Here is a 19,472-nt window from a genome sequence, read left to right on the forward strand (position 1 = left end):
AATACATGAGAGATTAATGATGATTTGAATAACCTTGCTTTTAGTTTATAGTGCACTTGAAAACAACACAGAGGGAATATTGAAGGAAAAGACAGGTAAGTTGATGGAATAATGAGAGAATGAGAAAAAAATCTAGACCTGCAATAAAATATAAACAATCATAACTTCAATTGCTGGGATAAATTGTTGAGCCTACATTTGAATTTGTATGCAGATGAGATTTCCTAATAACTAAAGATAGATTTCTTAATAACAAAGGCTAGAAGGGGCTTGGGTAAGATTTTAAGAAACAATCTGCTGCAACTTTTTCTCATTATCTTGAGATACCAACTATACTTATATTGAAATAAAATAATGGAGTTTATTTGCACAAATACCCCTATCAGATTTACCTGTACAGGTATAAATAGAAGACAAGGTCACTAGCCACAATGATCCATAATGCAAAATCATTCAATACTGGGCTACATTCATTTAAATACCATGATGTGTTATAAGTAACAATGTATGCACTGATTCTGGAAGTCTAACATACAGAATTTTACACTGCATAGGACCAAACAGAAATACAACATGTGAGCAATTCAGACAAAGATATCACACAAAGTAAAAACATGGTTATTATGTGAGATTAATTTTCTCTTTTGGCCATTCATTTTTATTTACTTTGCCTTTACCAGTTAGAATCAGAAGAGGAAATTAAAACAATATACAAATATATATATAGTATGTTTGTGGTTCCATAACTTCTTCCTTAATTAAGATGAAATTTATTACTATTTTCTATATTTTCCCATTGGGATTACATAGCTTGCATTTTTAGATTTGTCTATTATCAGCTTTAAAATACAATAAGAATTAGTCCATAAAGTTAAATATTTCTGGTTCCTTGGGACTAATCACATCTGGAAATATTTTTTGCACATCTAGCAAAATCAATCCAAAGTTATAAAGATACCTTCAAATTAACTGTGTGCTTTATGCACATACATGACTTAGTATGACAAAGATAGAGCCAACTTGTCAAAACCTTTTGTAATCCTTACCCATTTCAAGCCATGAAGATGCTGGGAAGGAGGTAGATGTAAGGCCCATAAGTCCTCAACAAAAAGCAGACACTTCAACATATAGAACTCACGCAGACTGATGTATAACTTCTAGTTGCTCACCCACCAGCAGCCAGCAGTTAGGCCAAAACTGTTAATAATAATATTCCAGGCCATGAAACTTTGACATATGGCAATAGTCACCTTTTTTCTTTCCCAGAGAGGCAGCAATACTGGAATTCCTCTCAGAGGAGGAAAACTATGCAAAATATGAAAATCTTCACCTCTCCCTCTGCAGTGATTAACAAATTGAAATGGAGATGAAGTTATATATGGTACATCAGTTTCTTTCCCTTTAAAGAAGATATTTTGCCAGTAGCATTTTTCAAATCCTTAATCACTCAGAGAGATTAACAGCAAGCCTGGAATATGTATGGAAACCCTATCTATGAGAAACATACCATAATGCATGTAGCAGTTTCCTTTGGTAGGATCCAGCTGAATAGCCTTCATGAAGTACTTTTCTGCCTCACTCTTTCGTCCCTTAAAAAAAGAAAAAGGGGGGGGGGGGAGGAATTATTTTCACAGTATGTCACCATGGAGCAATCATGTACAGCTACAACTTCCAAATTCCAAGCACTAGAGAAAAATAACTACTATTACCACTAGAGTTAACCTAAGTAAATATGAATGTTTAAGTGTTACAGTAAGTTTTGTGGTCAGCTACTTTATGCTGCAGATCTCCAGACTGAAGAAGAAATGTGTCCAACATTATCAATGTCCAAGAAGTAGGGAAGTGGTAGAAATGTATTGCAAAAAATATTGTGAAGGGTTTTGGGTTAACATAAAGCTCCACACTATTTTTCTGGACAGACATCAGGATGAGCATTACACAGACCCAAGCCAAAATCATAAGCAAAGGTAGGAAGGAGCTTTAGTCAAAAAAGAGAGAGGGGAGGGGGAAAGGAAAAAAACATGTTTTATTTCTGTGAAATCATAGAATAACTCAAGTTGGAAGGGACCCATAAGGATCACGAAGTCCAGCTCCCTAATCCTCTCAGGACTACCTAAAACTAAACCACATGACTAAGAGTGTTGTCCAGACACTCCCTGAACTCTGACAGCCTTGGTGCTGTGACCGCTTCCCTGGGGAGCCTGTTTCAGCAACTAACCACCCTCTCAGTGAAGAACCTTTTCCTAATATCCAATCTGAACTCCCCCTGACACAGCTTCATTTCATTTCCTCATGTCCTAAATAATATATATACACAGCCAATGGTAAAGTTATTACAAACAATAGAAATTATTTTTGATTTTAATTTGGGAAGTAAAAAAATAGAAAATATTTCTAATTTTAATGTGGGAAGTAAGATTTAATCAGAAATCAATTCTGTCAACCACAAAACATAACTGAAATAGAAAAAGTAATTTTTAAAATCGATGGTCAATAGTATGACAAAATGGTCAGAAAAAAATGCCACAACGGAAATGATGGTAAAAACAACAGACATGTTCTAATCCACAGATTTTCCTATCACTGAAATCACCAAGCCACTAAAGTTGCATTATGGTATACAAATGCCAGAGCAGATCCATTAGTGGTCATTACTGTTTTCATGATGAAAATAGCAATATTAGATTAGCCTCATCTGATACTCAAACACAATAAACATCAGCTATTCAGTAAGATACCTGTGACCTGTTTATCCCTGTCCCTATTAAATTAGTTGCCACAGTTTGTGTTATAAAATAGAAGGCCTCAGGAATAAAGAACAGGTAAGCTTAACCACCGTGGAAGAAAGGCACTGAGGTCTGCACCTCTCAAGGTTGCCTTGAGTGTTATTTCACAGATATAAGCATATAGACTTTCTCAAGTTTCATGGTCTGGAAACAGACATTGCATACATCCTGCACTATCCCACAAGTTAACACAGGAATAATAATGAGGTCTGTTCATGATTGCAGTTGCTCCAGATTCTCAGTATTTCCCTCAAGGGCCTTAGAGACAATAAAATAAAGAGAGAGAAAGAAGTTGTGCAGCACACCAAGAGCTATATCAAGACCAGGTTCCATCAAAACCAACATAGAGGTCGTATTTTCAAGAGACCATCCTGGCAGAGATACAAGCAGGCTTATCATTTACCATATTCCAGTTTCACAAAATATATGTTCATTGGAGGTAAGAGTTTATTAATTAGTAAACTTTCTCTAGTAAACCTACATATCTTAAAACCATATCCACATGGCACAAGGCTCCTGTCAACAAAAGGGTACAACTACATGATAGACTATGCTATCTTACACTGCAGTGCCTCTCATCCTTGTTTTTTTAAAAAATAACCCCAACAAACAAAAACCCCGAAACAAAAAAACATGACAGCACCAAAAGATGCATGACCAGCAGGTTGAGGGAGGTGATTCTCTCCCTCTATTCTGCTCTTGGAGTAGGACTTGGGGTATTGGTGGATGAAAAACCAAATATGAGCCAGCAATGTGTTCTCACAGCCCAGAAAGCCAACCTCATCCTGGGCTGCATCAGAAGAAGTGTGTCCAGCAGGTTGAGGACGTGATTCTCTCCCTCTACTCTGCTCTCATGAGACCCCACCTGGAGTACTGTGTTCAGATCTGGGGCCCTCAGCACAGGAAAGACATGACTCTGCTCAAGCAGGTCCAGAGAAGGCCATGAAGATGATCTGGAGGCTGGAGCAACTCCCTTATGAGGCCAGGCTGAGGGAGTTGGGGTTGTTCAGCCTGGAGAAGAGAATGCTCCGGGGTGACATTATAGTGGCCTTCTGGTACATAAAGGGGGCTACAGGAAAGATGGGGAGGGGACACTTTATCAGGGAGTGTAGGGATAGGATGTGGAGTAATGGTTTTAAACTGAAATATTTAGATGAGGTACAAGGAAGTAATTCTTCACTGTGAGGGTGGTGAGACACTGTCAGAGGTTTCCCAGAGACGCTGTGGCTGCCCCCTCCCTGGGAGTGTCCAAGGCCCGGCTGAACGGGGCTTTGAGCAACCTGGGCTGGTGGAAGGTGTCCCTGCCCATGGCAGGGGGTTGGAACTAGGTGATCTTTAAGGTCTCTTCAAACCCAAACCTTTCTATGATTCTATGTAGCCCACACTGATTTTCCCTCATCTACTAGTACAGTAAAGACATGTCTATAGAATAAATGCAATTTCTATTATTTTAAATAGCTTAAAAACATAGTTGAGAACTGTTGTGGTTTGAGCCTACTCAGCAGCTAAATGCCACACAGCCGCTCACCCACCCTCCCCCCACTTGGGAATGGGGAGGGAATCGGAGGGGCAAAGGGAGACTCGCGGGTTGAGATAAAAACAGTTTAATAATAGTAACAGAATAATACACTGACAGCAATATCAGTAGGTAATGTACAATACAGCTGCTCACCACCCGCCGACCAACACCCACCTGCTCCTGGCCAGCAATCCCCAACACAAAGGCCCCACAGCCACACTCCCAGAAGTGGCAGCCCCTCCCAGCCCTCTCCTGCCTTTATATAGTGAGCACAATGTCACGTGACATGGACTATCGGCCAATCGGGGCCCAGCCCTCCAGCTGTGCTCCCCCCGCCCCCGCACACAGGTGAGGGCACTGGGACCTGGGGAGCCCCTGGGGTCTCAGGGTGCTGCAGCACTCCTCCAGCTACTAAAACAAACAGGAACTCTAGTCCAGCCTGAACCAGGACAAGAACAAAAAAATGAAGAAAATAATCTCATTTTGAAAACACAATGTAAATTTGGGTCAGTATTAAACAATTTTTCATATTAAAAAAATTAGGGGGAGAGGGTGAAAATTAAACAATAAATTTTGCACATTTAACTCCAAGCTTGGCAGTCTTAAACTGGCAAAAGTTACCATGACATATGTAAGTCCAGCCTTGAGGCTTCAAAATGACAGGCACCAAGCATATGTATCAGTAATACTGACAGACTTAACATCTACAGATTTTGCATCATTGCTTTTTTTAACAGACTAACATCATTAGTTTTATCTGGTTGCACTCCATCTTTGTGTCTATTTCTAGAGCACAGAAGAACAGTTCATTGAATACAGTCACAAAATACTTAGCTTCTGCCTACATAACTATGACAATAAGGCCAAAAACATTTGTCAAACATGATAAATTTTTATTCACTGGGATCACCAAAACTACATAACTGCTCTACACTTTTGGGCACTTTCCAAATGGCGTATTACACTCAAGTTCAGGCCAGTCAAGAGACCTGGAGTACATAATGATGACAGGTGCAGCATACATAGCATCAAATGAATGACTGTGCTGTTAACAGGCTCAAATACCCATTAACAGATAAAGGGGAGAAAAATCTTACATTATATCACCCAAGACATAAAATGATCTGACTATGAAAGATCAGCACAGTTACATTTGTTCATGTTGGCCATCATTTTCATATATCCACATTCGTGAAAAATTAGAAAAAAAAAGAATAAAACCATTTTTTTGCAGAACGGCATTCTGAGGAACCTTGCATCACACCATCTAAAATGACCTCTTTGGTGCCATCTGTCTGCTGCTAAAATGTCAATATCTCAGCATATATTTAATACACATTATATTTGTGTCAAATGATATAAAATCTAATCACATGACAGATTCAGGCTATTTCACAATTAAAATTTAGCATTTAGCAACTTTTTTCAACCATACAATGTACACCTTAACTACCATAAAAGAACACACACACTGTGTAGTTAGATTAAGACAGCAATCCCTGTCATTGTCCCTTCCCACTGTATGTTTTCAGTGTTAAATAAAACATATGGCATAAGGGAATAAAATTCTGACTTTTAAAGAAACTCCAAATAATTGTTTAAACAGCTGAAAAATACTGATTTGGAGCAGGAAGGCATTTTGTGTGCAAGTTTACTGTTATGTGTATTGACCCATACAAATGCAGGCTTTGAGAGCCACTGGAAACCTCCCAGTTTCTAGCAGCAGGGTGTACAGTTGTATATGCACAACCACATGCTTTGGCAGTTGTACAAAGGAAAAAATATAAGTTTACAACTGCATGATAGCAGACTTATTTGAAGGATAAAAACGTTATTCATAAGATTTTAATGGAAGGCCTTGACAGCTCTGAGGATTAATAATGGGATACAAAATACCTTTCACCTGTTGGTCACCAGTTCACATCCAGTCCAGGTTGGTAGCTAATGAAGAGGTGCTATCTGACAGTTACTGCTTTGCTCAGGAGAAATGAGTGGGTGGTCTTAGCTCAAGCCCTAATGGAGATCCTCTGCACAGACGCACTGGCATATTTATGGCTTTTCAGTGCAGAGACCAATGAGACAGAATCATAAAACAATGAATGGCAACATCATTGCTAGGAAAAAAAAAAAAAAAAACAAAACCAGACACATAATGATATAATTGGTTTGGAAGACTGTGCTGATACTTGCCTTACTGGACCTTACTCTAAAGCCTAAAATGAGGACAAACTTTTAGCAGTTTTCCATTAATAAAGAAAACTTTATTTTTTACCCTCCATGCCTAAATAAAGATGAATTGCCTATGATTATCATATTCCAGCAACACCAGCAAATTTAAAAGGAAAAAAAATGCAGGTAACTGGCACATGGCTCTTGCAATCTAAGCACACCAGTTGTCCTGGCTTTCAGAAATAATCCACTCTCTACAAATCATACAGACTTCAAATTGGAACAGCTTGTTGCTTGCAGTTTTGGAAGCCAAACAGTTAATTGTTTAAGTACGAACGCAGGAGCTTGATTTTTAAGACCAGTTCTTTGTAGAAGTTGACTGCAAGGGGTTTCTTCTTTGTTTAGTTACTTCCTCCATAGAGATCAGGACAATCAATCCAACCTTGATAATATGGTCAGACACATTAACTGGGCTTTCCTACAAAAGACTTATGATCACCATGACAAATGGAATAGAGTTAGCTAAGGACAGTTGATACCTTAGTAGAAGAACCTGTATTTATCCTTAAAATATTAAAAAACTGAGGACAAAACTACCATTTTTATATCCACACCAATTTTTTTCTTCACTTTGCTGGCAAACTGTGCCAAATTCATGTTGAGGCAGCTGTTGTACTTCAGGCTGCTGGAGGCCCAAGGACCCTGAGATGCTAGTAAAATTGGAAAAGATTAATACAGCTGAGCAGCTCTGAATAACCCACTTGTGGAAACTATGATTGACACAGTGGCAACCAGTAAGGTGGTTCAACAAATTAGGTGGTCTCTGCAAACCAACTTTATATTTTGTAAATATTCATCATTCTTAAAGTGTGCAAAGGTTTAGCCGCAAAAGCAGAGACTTCACTCTTCAATACAGTTTTACCAGCTCAAACTGGTAATAATGTGATTGCATGAGGAACTCAATTTGTGTCACAAATGCAGTTGACTATCATTCCCCACACCTGCTCTTTTTTTTTTTTTTGGCAAGCATTCACATTTTTAATAAAATGAATTGAATTATGAAAAGATTTCTTAATGGAAGATTGATTAAACTGCAGATACTGAAAAAAGAAAAAAAATATTATTTTACATATTTCCTTCTTCCTCTCTAGGACATTTTAAAGTCACAGAGAGACTATGAAAGGATAGTAAAAAGAACTGAACTGAACCTGTGACTTCATTTCTTATTTCTTTAAGTTACTGCAGACCTGCATATCTGTGTCATAACCAGTTCCTTTTACCTTACAAAAGTTGTGACAGGACAAGCAAAACCCAATTTAAATGATGCAGCACTGAGTAAATTAGTGAAGTCTTCAGAAGATTTACTTAGCTGGACTAAGGAAACAGGAACTAGAGTTGCATCTTACAGTGAGGTCACAGACAAATGCAAGATCTCCATCCCTCCTCTAAATATTAACACTTAAGAAACAACTTTAATATCTAGTATTAAGTAACTATATGGATTCTTCTTTCCACTCATTTTGCTGTTGTTTCTATGACTCTTCCTTCTTCACTCTGGATTACAATGTGAGTATCCTGCACCATAATTTGTAAGTGAAATACTAGTCTCACTGAAATACATGGGACTTGCATTATTCACATCAAAGGTCCAAAATTTATCACAGTCTTTATACTTACTGTGCAGCAAAGAGATAAATCTTGCCTCTTTGCATGGCAGAGAAGCAATGACTTCTAAAGGCTAATATCTGACCCAGAGAAACACACAAATGAGGTAAGATTTGTAATGAGAAGTGCTATATATTTCATTAGAAAAACAAATAATTGTGGGAGGAGGAGTTTGCAGTCATGCAAAGCCCTTCTTTGCCCAGCCAATATCAGTAGGCTTGTAAAAGATTCTATCCAAAGTTTTCCTCTCCCATATCCTTAGGTGGTCACAGTGAGAAACTATACTGTTACTAGTACTGATCCTCTCAAGTTTTGGCTTTCTAATAATTTAAAGAACATGAGAATATTACTTATCTTTGTGTAATATATTAATCAGTGTATGAAAGCAAGAATTGGATTACTCTGGAGGAAATTAGGATATCAACTTGTATCTACTAATCCACAATAATTTGCCATAGCTTAATCTTTATCTTACAGTAAATGTGAGACAACTTTCTCATTATTGTCCAGTGTGACACATTCTTACACCCTTGGCCCTGAGGTCATAACTGATGCTCTCCTTCCCAGTCATTTCACTGGACCATGGCCCTGACATGCACATGAGTCTATGCACACTGCTTGTGTAATCCAGTAAATTACTTTTAGAAATAAGCCTTGGTAGGATCAATAAAATGCAATGTCTTGTTTTAGTTTAGTCCTCTATTTTCATCTTAAGCAGTTAACTTCCATCTAAATATATCACATTAGTCCTCCTTCAACCACAGGTGGATTTTTGTTGACTAAGCCAGACTGAGATTCTACTGAAGTCAGTGTAATTTTCCTGTGGGCCGAGGTTACTTTAAAGTAATAACATAAACTGGGTTCTTGAGTCTACATCTATGGGGATAATTAATGGTGTGATAATCATAGAGCTGAGATTTAAGTACTGCCCATTGACTTTGGTGGGAGTCCACTGGAGCGTAAGCATTTTTGAATGTGACACCACTGCTTATACATAGATTTAGGAATTTCAAGCACAGTTCATAACTTTTCTGGCTTGGGCATGATTCAGAGCCTATTAATGCAATATTTTCTTCAGGTAAAGCAGTATGTATCTGATTAATCAATAATACATTAAAGCTTTTATGGGTCTCATCACAAAAAGCATTCTTGTTGTATTAAAGCACTCAAAATAATATAGGAAAGAAATATAGACACAGGATTTTTTTTCCCTTGAAGTTTTTTTTATTGTTTTTTGTTTGTTTGTTAAGATATACCTATTTTTTAGTCTTTCTTTTTGGACAACTTGAAGTCTAGAAGGAATTTACCTCATGTTACATCACTGTTAACACCAAGAAAGATTGTGTACAGTCTTAAGTAAACTTTTAAAGAACAGTTTTCATTCCACACTTTGTGATTTATTTACTGTTCAGACCCATACTGAAATGTTCACCTCGGTCATTAAGCTGTAGATTATTTTATATCAGGAATATGTAATGAAATGTCCAGTAAATTTCTATGTTAGGCACTTTATTTTCCATTCAGTTTTAAGCCACATTTTATATTTTCTGATAAAGTAGTGTATTAATATCTACTCATATTTCACTGGCCAGTCAGTAGAATATGAATTCACTATCTCCATATACTGTTTCCACTGAGTCCTATGAATTTCTTCTAAGTCAGATTTGGCCTATATTATGCATTTTTTTATGATTACTGACAAAATTACTACACACAGGATAATTACAGGCAACTGGCTATATTCAACCATGTAGCAAACCAAAAAGATCTCTTTCCTTCATGAAAGCAGTTCATCCTGTGTCAGTAATGTTTTCTATAACAAGCTTTAAATTTATGTTGAGTAAAGCGAGAAGCTTAGGGCTCCCCTTCTCCTGTCTGCAGGAAGTGAGAAATAAGATACAGAAGATGAGATCCCTAAAGGAGGTTAGTAAGGGGTTATATACCTAAATACCTGAATACCTGTTCCAGAGTCATTTACCAATTAGCTAGATGGATATGTTATATTTAAATGAAAATACTCCATTTTACAATTATTTCTGTTATATTTGACATGCAGCCAATCATATGTCCTAACAAGACTGATAAGTGTTTCTATGGATGCAATACTTACAGCATGCAGCCAACTTCAGAAGAAATACAAGCTCCATAGATGTCAGCTACTGAAATTTCTGCAGTTCAGAAAGCCTGACATTCAGCCTGGAGGTGTTAACGCTCCAGACGCATCAGACAACCAAACCTTAAGAAAAACGGGCTCGTGGCTGTGAAGTCAGTAAACACAACTTTCCACACTGAAGAGGGAAACCCACCCCTCCCATTCCCTGCAAGAGAATTGCTTATAAACTGGAAACAAAAATGAAGACAACTTCTGACATTTTGCAAATTTTGGAACTAAAACCAAACACTGTGCTGGATCAGTTTTAACCCTCAAGGGATTTCAAGTGGCAAGAAACATCGTAGTGTCTGTGTCAGACTCCAAAGACAAACTGAATATGTGACAGAACAGTAGCAGTGGCTATTGCTTGGCTTAACTTGATTTCTTCAGGAGGGCCTTCTCAAGAATTCAGTGTCATTTGTAGATTGTTATGATGGGAGTTTAACTGAAATATCCAATTTTCATTAAAATATTCTTCCTAGAAGCAGTATTAGCAGCCAAGGGATTTAGCCTCCCAAAATGAAATATTTCATAGCTTTGCTGATCTAATTAAATTGACCCTTTCAGAAAATGTCTTTTCATAAATCAAAGATTTCTGTATGTGTAGGCACTTATTTATAATTCCCAAAAGAAATATTACTAAAAATATTTTTTTGCTTGTTTTAAAGGAATTAATTACTAAAATAAAGGATAAACATTTGTAGAAAAACATACATGAATTTAACCTATAGCATTTCAATTGCTATGTCTTAAAAACAGTCACAATTCTTTTGACATTACAACTGTTCTGCCTCATCCTTGCTTTCTTTCAATTTTTGTATATCTAGAGAGACAGAAAGAGAGTACCAATCAACCAGTGACATAAAAAATGACAGTATGACAGAGTTGTTCAAGAGAAATGCAGATTTTCTTTCTGTGCTGGAACATTATCAGCAAGTAATTACAGAAATAGTAAATCTTGAATTAGTCTAAACGTTATTGCACTATGTCCCCCTTTTTCCCTGTTGTTTCTTTTCTTTCTGTTCTTCCTACCTTCCATTTATTTCTATGTTGTCATTTATTTATATTTATTTTGAGATGACTTTCAAGGACTACACCAATTACTGAATACAGTAGGGTATTTGATAGTGGCACTCTGAGTAATTTCACAACTAACCAAAAATGGCAGGATATCTCTCTGGTCTTCTGTTTGTCAGGAACATAAGCAACAAACAACTGCAGGGAAAAATACGGCCACCCACTGAGGAGGCAGTATTCTGAAACTTAAAAAAAAGTATTTAACTTCAGTGTTGATACTTGAATGTCACAATCCTGTTTCTTTTATTTTAATCCAAAACACTGCAAGTCTCTATCATGTCTATGTCTGCTTTCTCCCCATCCCCCTTTAGAGAAAACATTTTAAAATAAAATATTTTAGATTTTAGGGAATCTTCTAGAGTGATTATTACTGAATTTAATATGGTTTGGAGCTGTAACAGAAATTTTACAAGGCAAAGTTAATTTTTCTTAGGGCACTTTGGTGATTTTCCAAGCCAGTAAAAAATAGGAGATTAACAGCACTGTGTGGTACCGTGTAAAATGCAAGAAAACACTGTGCAATTTTTTCCAAAGAAATATAGCAAAGCCTGTAATTCCTAGATGCAACACTCTAAATGTTACAATATGGGGCTGTCCCTTAGTACTTTAGCCATTATAGGCACTACTGAAAGCTATGAGGGGTGGTTTGTGGGCTCAAGTTCACTCAAAACAGATAAAACAAAACTTCAAAACACATTTATTTATAATTGAAATAAAGCTTCTCAGACTAGAGTGCTACTATAACAACCATCCACTGCCTGATGGCAGAGAGGCCAGCCATTAGGAGAGAGGGTTTCTTAGTATTCTCTTTAATAAGACTAAAGTGAGAAAAAAAAAAATTAAAAGCCTTACTTATAAATGATTTTTTTTAGCATGATAGCCAATTCTTTCTCTTCTAGTAGGTCTGCTCATAAAATAGAAAATGAATTACAGCACATGCTCAAGGCCTCACCTGGCACTGTCATTTCTGACAGACTCATTTTTATCTTAGAACTGGGAGCCTTGCAATTTTAATGCCTTTTAAAAAAATTATGTTATTCGTTGTGATATTGAAATAAATTACCTAAGCAAGGGTTGAGGCTTAGATGTTGTGGTACCAAACACCTGTGCTACCAGGAGATTCGCTAGCTCAACTAACATGTCACACTGACAAATAGATTTCTCAAGTAATTTACACATCTTAACAAGTTAAAGATATGAAAAGCACATAATACTAAAGCACTGAAGTCCTAAACAGTTACATGTTGTTTCTGAAAAATAAATAATTAAAAACAAACAAACAAACACAAACTTAAGCTCCAGTCAACTGGCTATTTTCTAATTATTATACTAGCTGAGATACTAATAATGCTTTTCAAACACTAAGTTATGCGGTTCTAATATATTTTCAGGAAAATTGTAGCTTAGTGAGCTGCAATTTTTAGATATGAACATATAACATTATCTAATATAGGGGTTATAAAATACTTGTGATTTATATTAGGTAATATGGCTGTAAATTAATTAGCTATTCCTTTGGAGCTCTTACGTTGGTCTGTTTTTTTCTGCATATACAGCAGCATACCCAAGTCCACCTGGAATTTCTTGTATCCTAAAAGAGCTACCAAGCCTTGAGACAAATATTTGCATTAAAAGAAAATCAGATATAATTACTTTAGTACTAATAAGTGATTTTTTACTCCAAAGGTTTTATTGCATGCAAATTGGAATTATACGACTTACGTATTTCAAGAATCAATGACAAATTAACAGCTATTTTTTGTTTGGTTGCTTTGTCTCATGTCAGTGTAAATTACAGTTATAGTAAACTGAACATCATATTCTGAGTTTTATGAAAGTATCTTTAAAGTTATTCAGGAAGTAAACTTTACTAAGAATACTTCTGTGCAGAAATGCCATGTTTAGTATTTAGAATTATTACTGATGGATAAGAGGTTGTCACCAGCAGGTTTTCATGGGTAAGGAAGAGAAGCTCATTTTATCAGGTTTTCTATTTCACTTTTTACTTTATTGGGTTACTTTGTTTTTGCATCTTTCCATATTTCAAGATACACACATGCAAAAATTTATTTATGCTTTGAAGAAAATATTATTTCTTCAGGTTTGTCTAATCACCTGTCAGAGACTGGGCTTGCAACACTCTATACTCTCAATTTTCACATACTACTGAACTCAGAAAAAATAAAATCCTTTGTCAGGAACTCTCCTGTTCTTGAATAAATACATTTTTAACTGTTCATTAAAACATTTCTAGAAGTAAGTAAACAAACTACTTATTAGCACCTTCAAAGGTTGTCAGTGATGTTCATGACTGAAGAGAATGTTGCACAGAAATAACAAGACATTGTGTTATCTCTTGAAGACTTTTTCTGGAAAATATGGAAACTTATGAATTAAATAATTTACAAACTGCAATGTGCTTTTATTGATCATATTTTATTCAACATTGGTGCTGCTTCACCTTGAGCACTGTGCACAGTGCCGGGCCCCACAATTTAAGAAGGATGTGAAAGTCCTTCTATGTGTCCAGAGGAGGGCAACAAAGATGGAGAAAGGGCTGGAAGGCATGTCATGTGAGGGCTGCCTAATGACTTTAGGCTTGTCTAGTTTGGAGAGAAGGAAGATGAGGGGTGACCTCGTTGTTCTCTGCAGCTTCCTGAGAAGGGGAAGTGGAGATGGAGGTGCTGATCTCTTCTCCCTGTGTCCAGTGATAGGATACGTGGGAATGGTGCAAAGCTGTGTCAGGAGAGTTTTAGACTGGACATTAGGAAGAATTTCTTTGCTAAGAGGGTGGTCAAACACTGGAACAGGCTTCCTAGAGAGGTGGGCAATGCCCCAACCCTGTCATTGTTTCAGAGGCCTTTGGACAATGCCCTTAATAACATGCTTTAACTTTTGGTCAGCTCGGAATTGGTCAGACAGTTGGACTAGATGGTTATTGTAGAACCCTTCCAACTGAAATTATTCTATTCTATTCTATTCTATTCTATTCTATTCTATTCTATTCTATTCTATTCTATTCTATTCTATTCTATTCTATTCTATTCTATATACAAAGACAGAAGAATTAGCACAAGTAAAATTAAATAGCACAGATTATGCTTTTGCCTACTATTGTTCATTTAATCTCTCACAAAATGCAAATTTAAAATTTAAATCGCCCTTTAGAACAGTAGAGACACTAGCTATGTGAAAATGGGAAACTGGTAAAATCAACGTGAGATGATGACATGAATTAGAATCTGTCATTAACAGCATGATTATACTTATAATAAGTTTATCACAGTAGATTAATTGTGTACAGTTCTACATGTCACTCATGACCTTACAAAAGGTAACCCATTCTGATAGAAGCTAATCCTCCTCTAAACCTCTTTTCAGTACGAGAGAATAATAAGTGTTAAATACATGCCTGTACCTCAACTTTGATTCAAAACACTGCATTTTATTAAACTGGAAGTAGCCGCAGGGTGAAAATAAAGAAAAGTAAATAGAATCAGAGAATGAATCATGTTTGTAGAGACCTTGAGATATCATCCTGTCCAATCCGCTTCTCAAAGTAGAGTCAACATTTCATTTAGATCAGATTGCTCATGTAGGTTATTGTTCAAGTTGGAAATAATAAAAAACCAAAACAAAACATATTTTTCATTGCTAAGCTAATAAAATCAACTGGTACATGGTGCCTTTATTTTAAGTTTACAGACTTCTTTCAGAGCTCACGATCCAGCCCAACAACATTTGCACAGATCAGAGGGAAGTTTATGTTGATCACAAAAATTTATGTTACCACACAGAATAGATACCGTGCTGAGGAAAAGCATCTCCAGAAATCTTTCTTAGGAAGAGTCTGGGAAGAGACTGCAGCTACATCTAAGTGCTGTTACAGTCTTGGGGAAGAGTGGCTGGAAAGCTGCCCAGCAGAAAAGGACCTGGGAGTGTTGGTCAACAGCCAGCTGAATGTGAGTCGCCAGTGTGCCCAGGTGGCCAAGAAGGCCAATAGCATCCTGGCTTGTATCAGACATAGTGTGTCCAGCAGGACTAGGGAAGTGACCATCATCCTGTACTTGGCACTAGTGAGGCCTCACCTCAAATACTGTGTTCAGTTTTGGGCCCCTTGCTCCAAGAAAGTAATTGAGGTGCTGGAGCATGTCCAAAGGAGGGCAACAAAGCTGGTGAAGATTCTAGAGCACAAGTCTTATGAGGAGCAGCTGAGGAAACAGGGGCTGTTTAGTCAGGAGAAAAGGAGGCTGAGGGGAGACCATTGCTCTCTACATTTACCTGAAAGGAGGTTGTAGTAAGGTGGATGCCAGTTTCTCCTCCCAAGTAACATGTGATAGGATAACACAAAATGGCCTGAAGTTGCACCAGGGGAGGTTTAAATTGGATATTTTCTTCACTGAAAGTGTTGTCAGGCATTGGAACAGGCTGCCCAGGGAAGTGGTTGAGTCACCATCCCTGGTGGTATTTAAAAGACATGTAAATGTGTGACTTAGGGACACAGTTTAGTGGTGGACTTGGCAATGTTAGGCTTACGGTTGGACTTGGGGATCTTAAGGGTCTTTTCCAACCTAAATGATTCTATGATTCTATGTCATGCTGCTTTTAGTAAGCATTAATACTGGCAACAAACTTGAGGAGGCAGAAAAGGTGGGGTTAAAATTAAGCCACTTCATTGTAATTTAAGTCAGGAAGTAAAACAGCCAAATCTGTGAACTTTACAGATTTGACTTTACTGCTAGGGGGTTTTATACTAGAATTGCCTTTGGCTGGAACTTCGGAACTTGACTGAAACCTTTCTCCTCTCTCCTCCCTCAACCCCCCAATTTAATTGACAGAGAAAAATTTTCTATCTATATTAACACCCACTTCCATCCTTTACTTCATCAACCATCTCACATTTCTCTCATGGAAAAGAGACACATAACATTGTTATCAGTAGTTTTGTCTCAGCACTTCTATTCAGAAAGAGGATTGCAGAAAGTGTGAACGTTTGGTTCCAACAGGTGAGTGGAAAGAAGCCTCTAAAATGTTTCACTTCTAACATCCAAAAACTAAGTAGGCTTTCTTCTCTCCTAAATATACAGGCTGTAAAAAAATGATCATGAGCCTAGGTAGCAAAGTTTAACAGAACAAATCACAGTGGCTGAAACAACTATGACAAAGGGAGCAGCTTTAATGCTATTGAATCCCAAGGAAGTCTATGCAGACTTCCAGGAAGCATGTCAGTTACAGCAATCATACATTTGCAATGGGAACTAATACTGGTACAAATTGGTATACTACAAACTAGACAAAATTCACTTAATATGAATCACTGAGCAGTTTGTAGGCTGTAAAACTGATTAAGGATAAGTGGCCAACATGGATACAAAAATCCATATTCTACTGCCAAATCTCTTCTTCATCCATTTACCTGTTGAATGTCTTTTCAGACTTTGTAGCTCAAAGAATTAACTGAAATAAACGCTGTTTCAATAGATTAGAGATAAATGAATTTATTTTTTTTTTCATGTATGAAATAACCACCTGAAAATTTTTCTCTAATTACTTTGTCATCAACATGTTGCCTTGTTATGTGTTTATGAATTCCCATGTCACTACAAGCCAACAGGACATCGGCACCATCTTTTCAATTTATGTTGCTGTTAGAACGGATGTGAACCACATGTGTACCTATTGTTATGAATATGAGAAGAAGGAACTGTAATAAAAGCAAAAAGTGTCAAGAGATGATAACAAACAGAAGTGATGAGAATAGATTACAATATGGCACAGAACAACTATAAGTAACCAAGTGTGTGCTGAGAAAGCATAGGCAGAGAATTTTATTGCCTATCACAGTGCAGTATTCAGTGTTCAAAGCCGTATACAGCTCCTGTCCTTTTTGCTAATGAGACATATTCTTCCACAAACATAATTCATCAAGGCACAGTCGACCCCACATATATGTTGTGTTTATATTCCTGAAGAAAAGTAAACAGTCCAATTCTATAATAAGGATTCGCATACATTTTTCATCACTTCCTTCCCAAAGTTGGGCTATGCCACTAATGTTTAATCCTATACCTGAACTTTCATAGTGAGAGGACAAAATCAAAAATTTCTATGTAGTGGCTCACAATGTTTGTACAGAGTTATGGGTCTTGTGGATTTTGGTATTTTGAAGAAAACTGGGAGACCTTGTTTCCCGGTATAACTGCAAGACTTTCCCTAACAGACCTCAAATTTCATTTACTCAGCAGTTCAGAAAATGGACAAAGTTAACCAGAGTTTGGATTTTAATCAAGAAAACTCTCTCTTTTCCCACAGCAATTCTAATAAATTAGAACTTTCGTGCACAAGATCTGCTAAGAAGAAACCAATGATTCTGACTTTCTCCTATTATTCTTAGGTGCAAGATATGAAGATATCTGCCAAAAATGCAAGGTAAATTAGGAAATTTTGATGTATAACCTACTTGCAATTCTATCCCAGAGGAAGATAATCAGTGAGTGCATGTATTTGTCAATATCCAAGAAATTTTAACTGTAACAGGAAATTGTAGCAAAAACCCTTCCTTTCCAGGGCCTGGAACAGAAAGGCAGTGGGGATGTAACACTACCATCTTGGCTTTCATTACAAGCTAAAAATTCCCATCCAGGTAGTTTTTAATCAAACTCTGTATCTGACATTACATAATAACACTGAACAAATTTTAATTCTTTCTGTGCTGTCATTTGTTACTCATATAGAAAACTTCTGTTCTAATTTCTCCCCCTTTTCCAAATTCAGATCCTTTTAGCAGCAATGGATCTGTTGAAATTAACTATTAGCTAATTTTCTTCACTGAACCTCTATCCTGTGTCCAAGGACATTTTTTGCTTGAACACTGGACAGGGCATAAGGAAGGTCAGAGTAAAAGCTTATAGCTAGGTGAAAAGTTGAGGAAGATATTCTGACTGAGGCACAAAGATTGAAGAGCCTTACAAAAGCATACCAGTATAGCACAGAAAGGAAATACGAAACCACTGGGGAGAACAATGAAAGCAAATATAGAAGAGAGAAACAGGAAAGAGGATATGGTAAGAAAAATGGCAATAAGAAATGGAAAAAAAGTGAAAGGCAGTTTTAAAGCAGAATTATTTTAGTGAATAAAATAGAAATCCATTTTCATCTTCAAAACATATGAAAACCAAGGAAGGATAGGTGCTCTGCTATAATTATCATATGGGGCTAGTTTAGCTGGAGCTACAAGCTCATCTATACTCAAAAGGCAAAGTAAATTTTGAAGAAATGAAACAGAGCAACTCTTCTTGGTCTTTAGAGATATCTCTTTGCAGAGTAGTGCTTTTCACATGCTCATAGAGATACTCCTAAAGAAGTGTAAATTCAAAGCAGGAGACATGTAATTCACAAAGTATAGGTGACACCTAGCTCTGCCATAGGCTGCTACAACAACCTTGGGTCAACCACTGGATATTTTTTTTTTTGTATTAATATGATTACTTGTGATCTAAACTATTTATAATAAAGGCTTTTTCAACCAGAGAAGTTTTTACTGTTATAAAGTTCCTATGCTACAACAGGTGTTTTCTTCTGGCACAGCAGTGGCAGTATTTCAGGAATGCATGCAAAGTTTCACCAAAAAATGACGCTGTCAAAATCCTTAATTAGAAGGCATGACTGAAATCGTGTGACAATCAGGGTAATAAGGAATTTTCAGGCCAAAGTCTTCCCATCCCTTTACCTCACCAACTTGAAGGGCCTGGGACCAGCTCCCAGGAGCTGCTGATTAACTCACCGTCAGAGCCAGCAGTTTTCCATAGGTGAGATGGGCTGGGATGTGGTCGCTCTTAGACCGCAGTGACTCCACGTACCAGTGCTCTGCCTCTGGCAGCCGGCTCATTCTCATATAGGCTTCTCCTACAGGGTGAAACAAATGCTAGTGAGAATGCCCCAAATTTCTCAAGGCTTCTATAATTTATTATCTCCTTTATAATTTTCTATACATTAAATGGGCAGAGATCTTGAAAAAGGGTGAAGTGCTTTGAACACCTGCAATGACAAACACAGAAAAAAGCCTTACAGAGACCTGTGTGAGGAGATTGAGTTATGGCCTTAC

General features: G+C 37.1%; 1 protein-coding gene across 3 annotated transcripts in view; it reads right to left on the bottom strand.

Annotated features, from left to right (window-relative positions):
• Positions 1-19,472, bottom strand: part of TMTC2 (transmembrane O-mannosyltransferase targeting cadherins 2) — a 255,259-nt gene that overhangs the window by 42,229 nt on the left and 193,558 nt on the right. For all 3 annotated transcript variants that reach the window (XM_042792917.1, XM_042792918.1, XM_032999850.2), the window contains 2 exons: positions 19,152-19,273; positions 1,508-1,589 (listed from right to left, as the gene is read on the bottom strand). In XM_042792917.1, the coding sequence (XP_042648851.1) occupies positions 1,508-1,589; positions 19,152-19,273 (204 nt within the window). The remainder of the gene's footprint in view (positions 1-1,507; positions 1,590-19,151; positions 19,274-19,472) is intronic.

Source organism: Tyto alba, unplaced genomic scaffold, assembly GCF_018691265.1.
Source record: "Tyto alba isolate M040663 unplaced genomic scaffold, T.alba_DEE_v4.0 Super-Scaffold_2, whole genome shotgun sequence".
Classification (NCBI taxonomy): domain Eukaryota; kingdom Metazoa; phylum Chordata; class Aves; order Strigiformes; family Tytonidae; genus Tyto; species Tyto alba.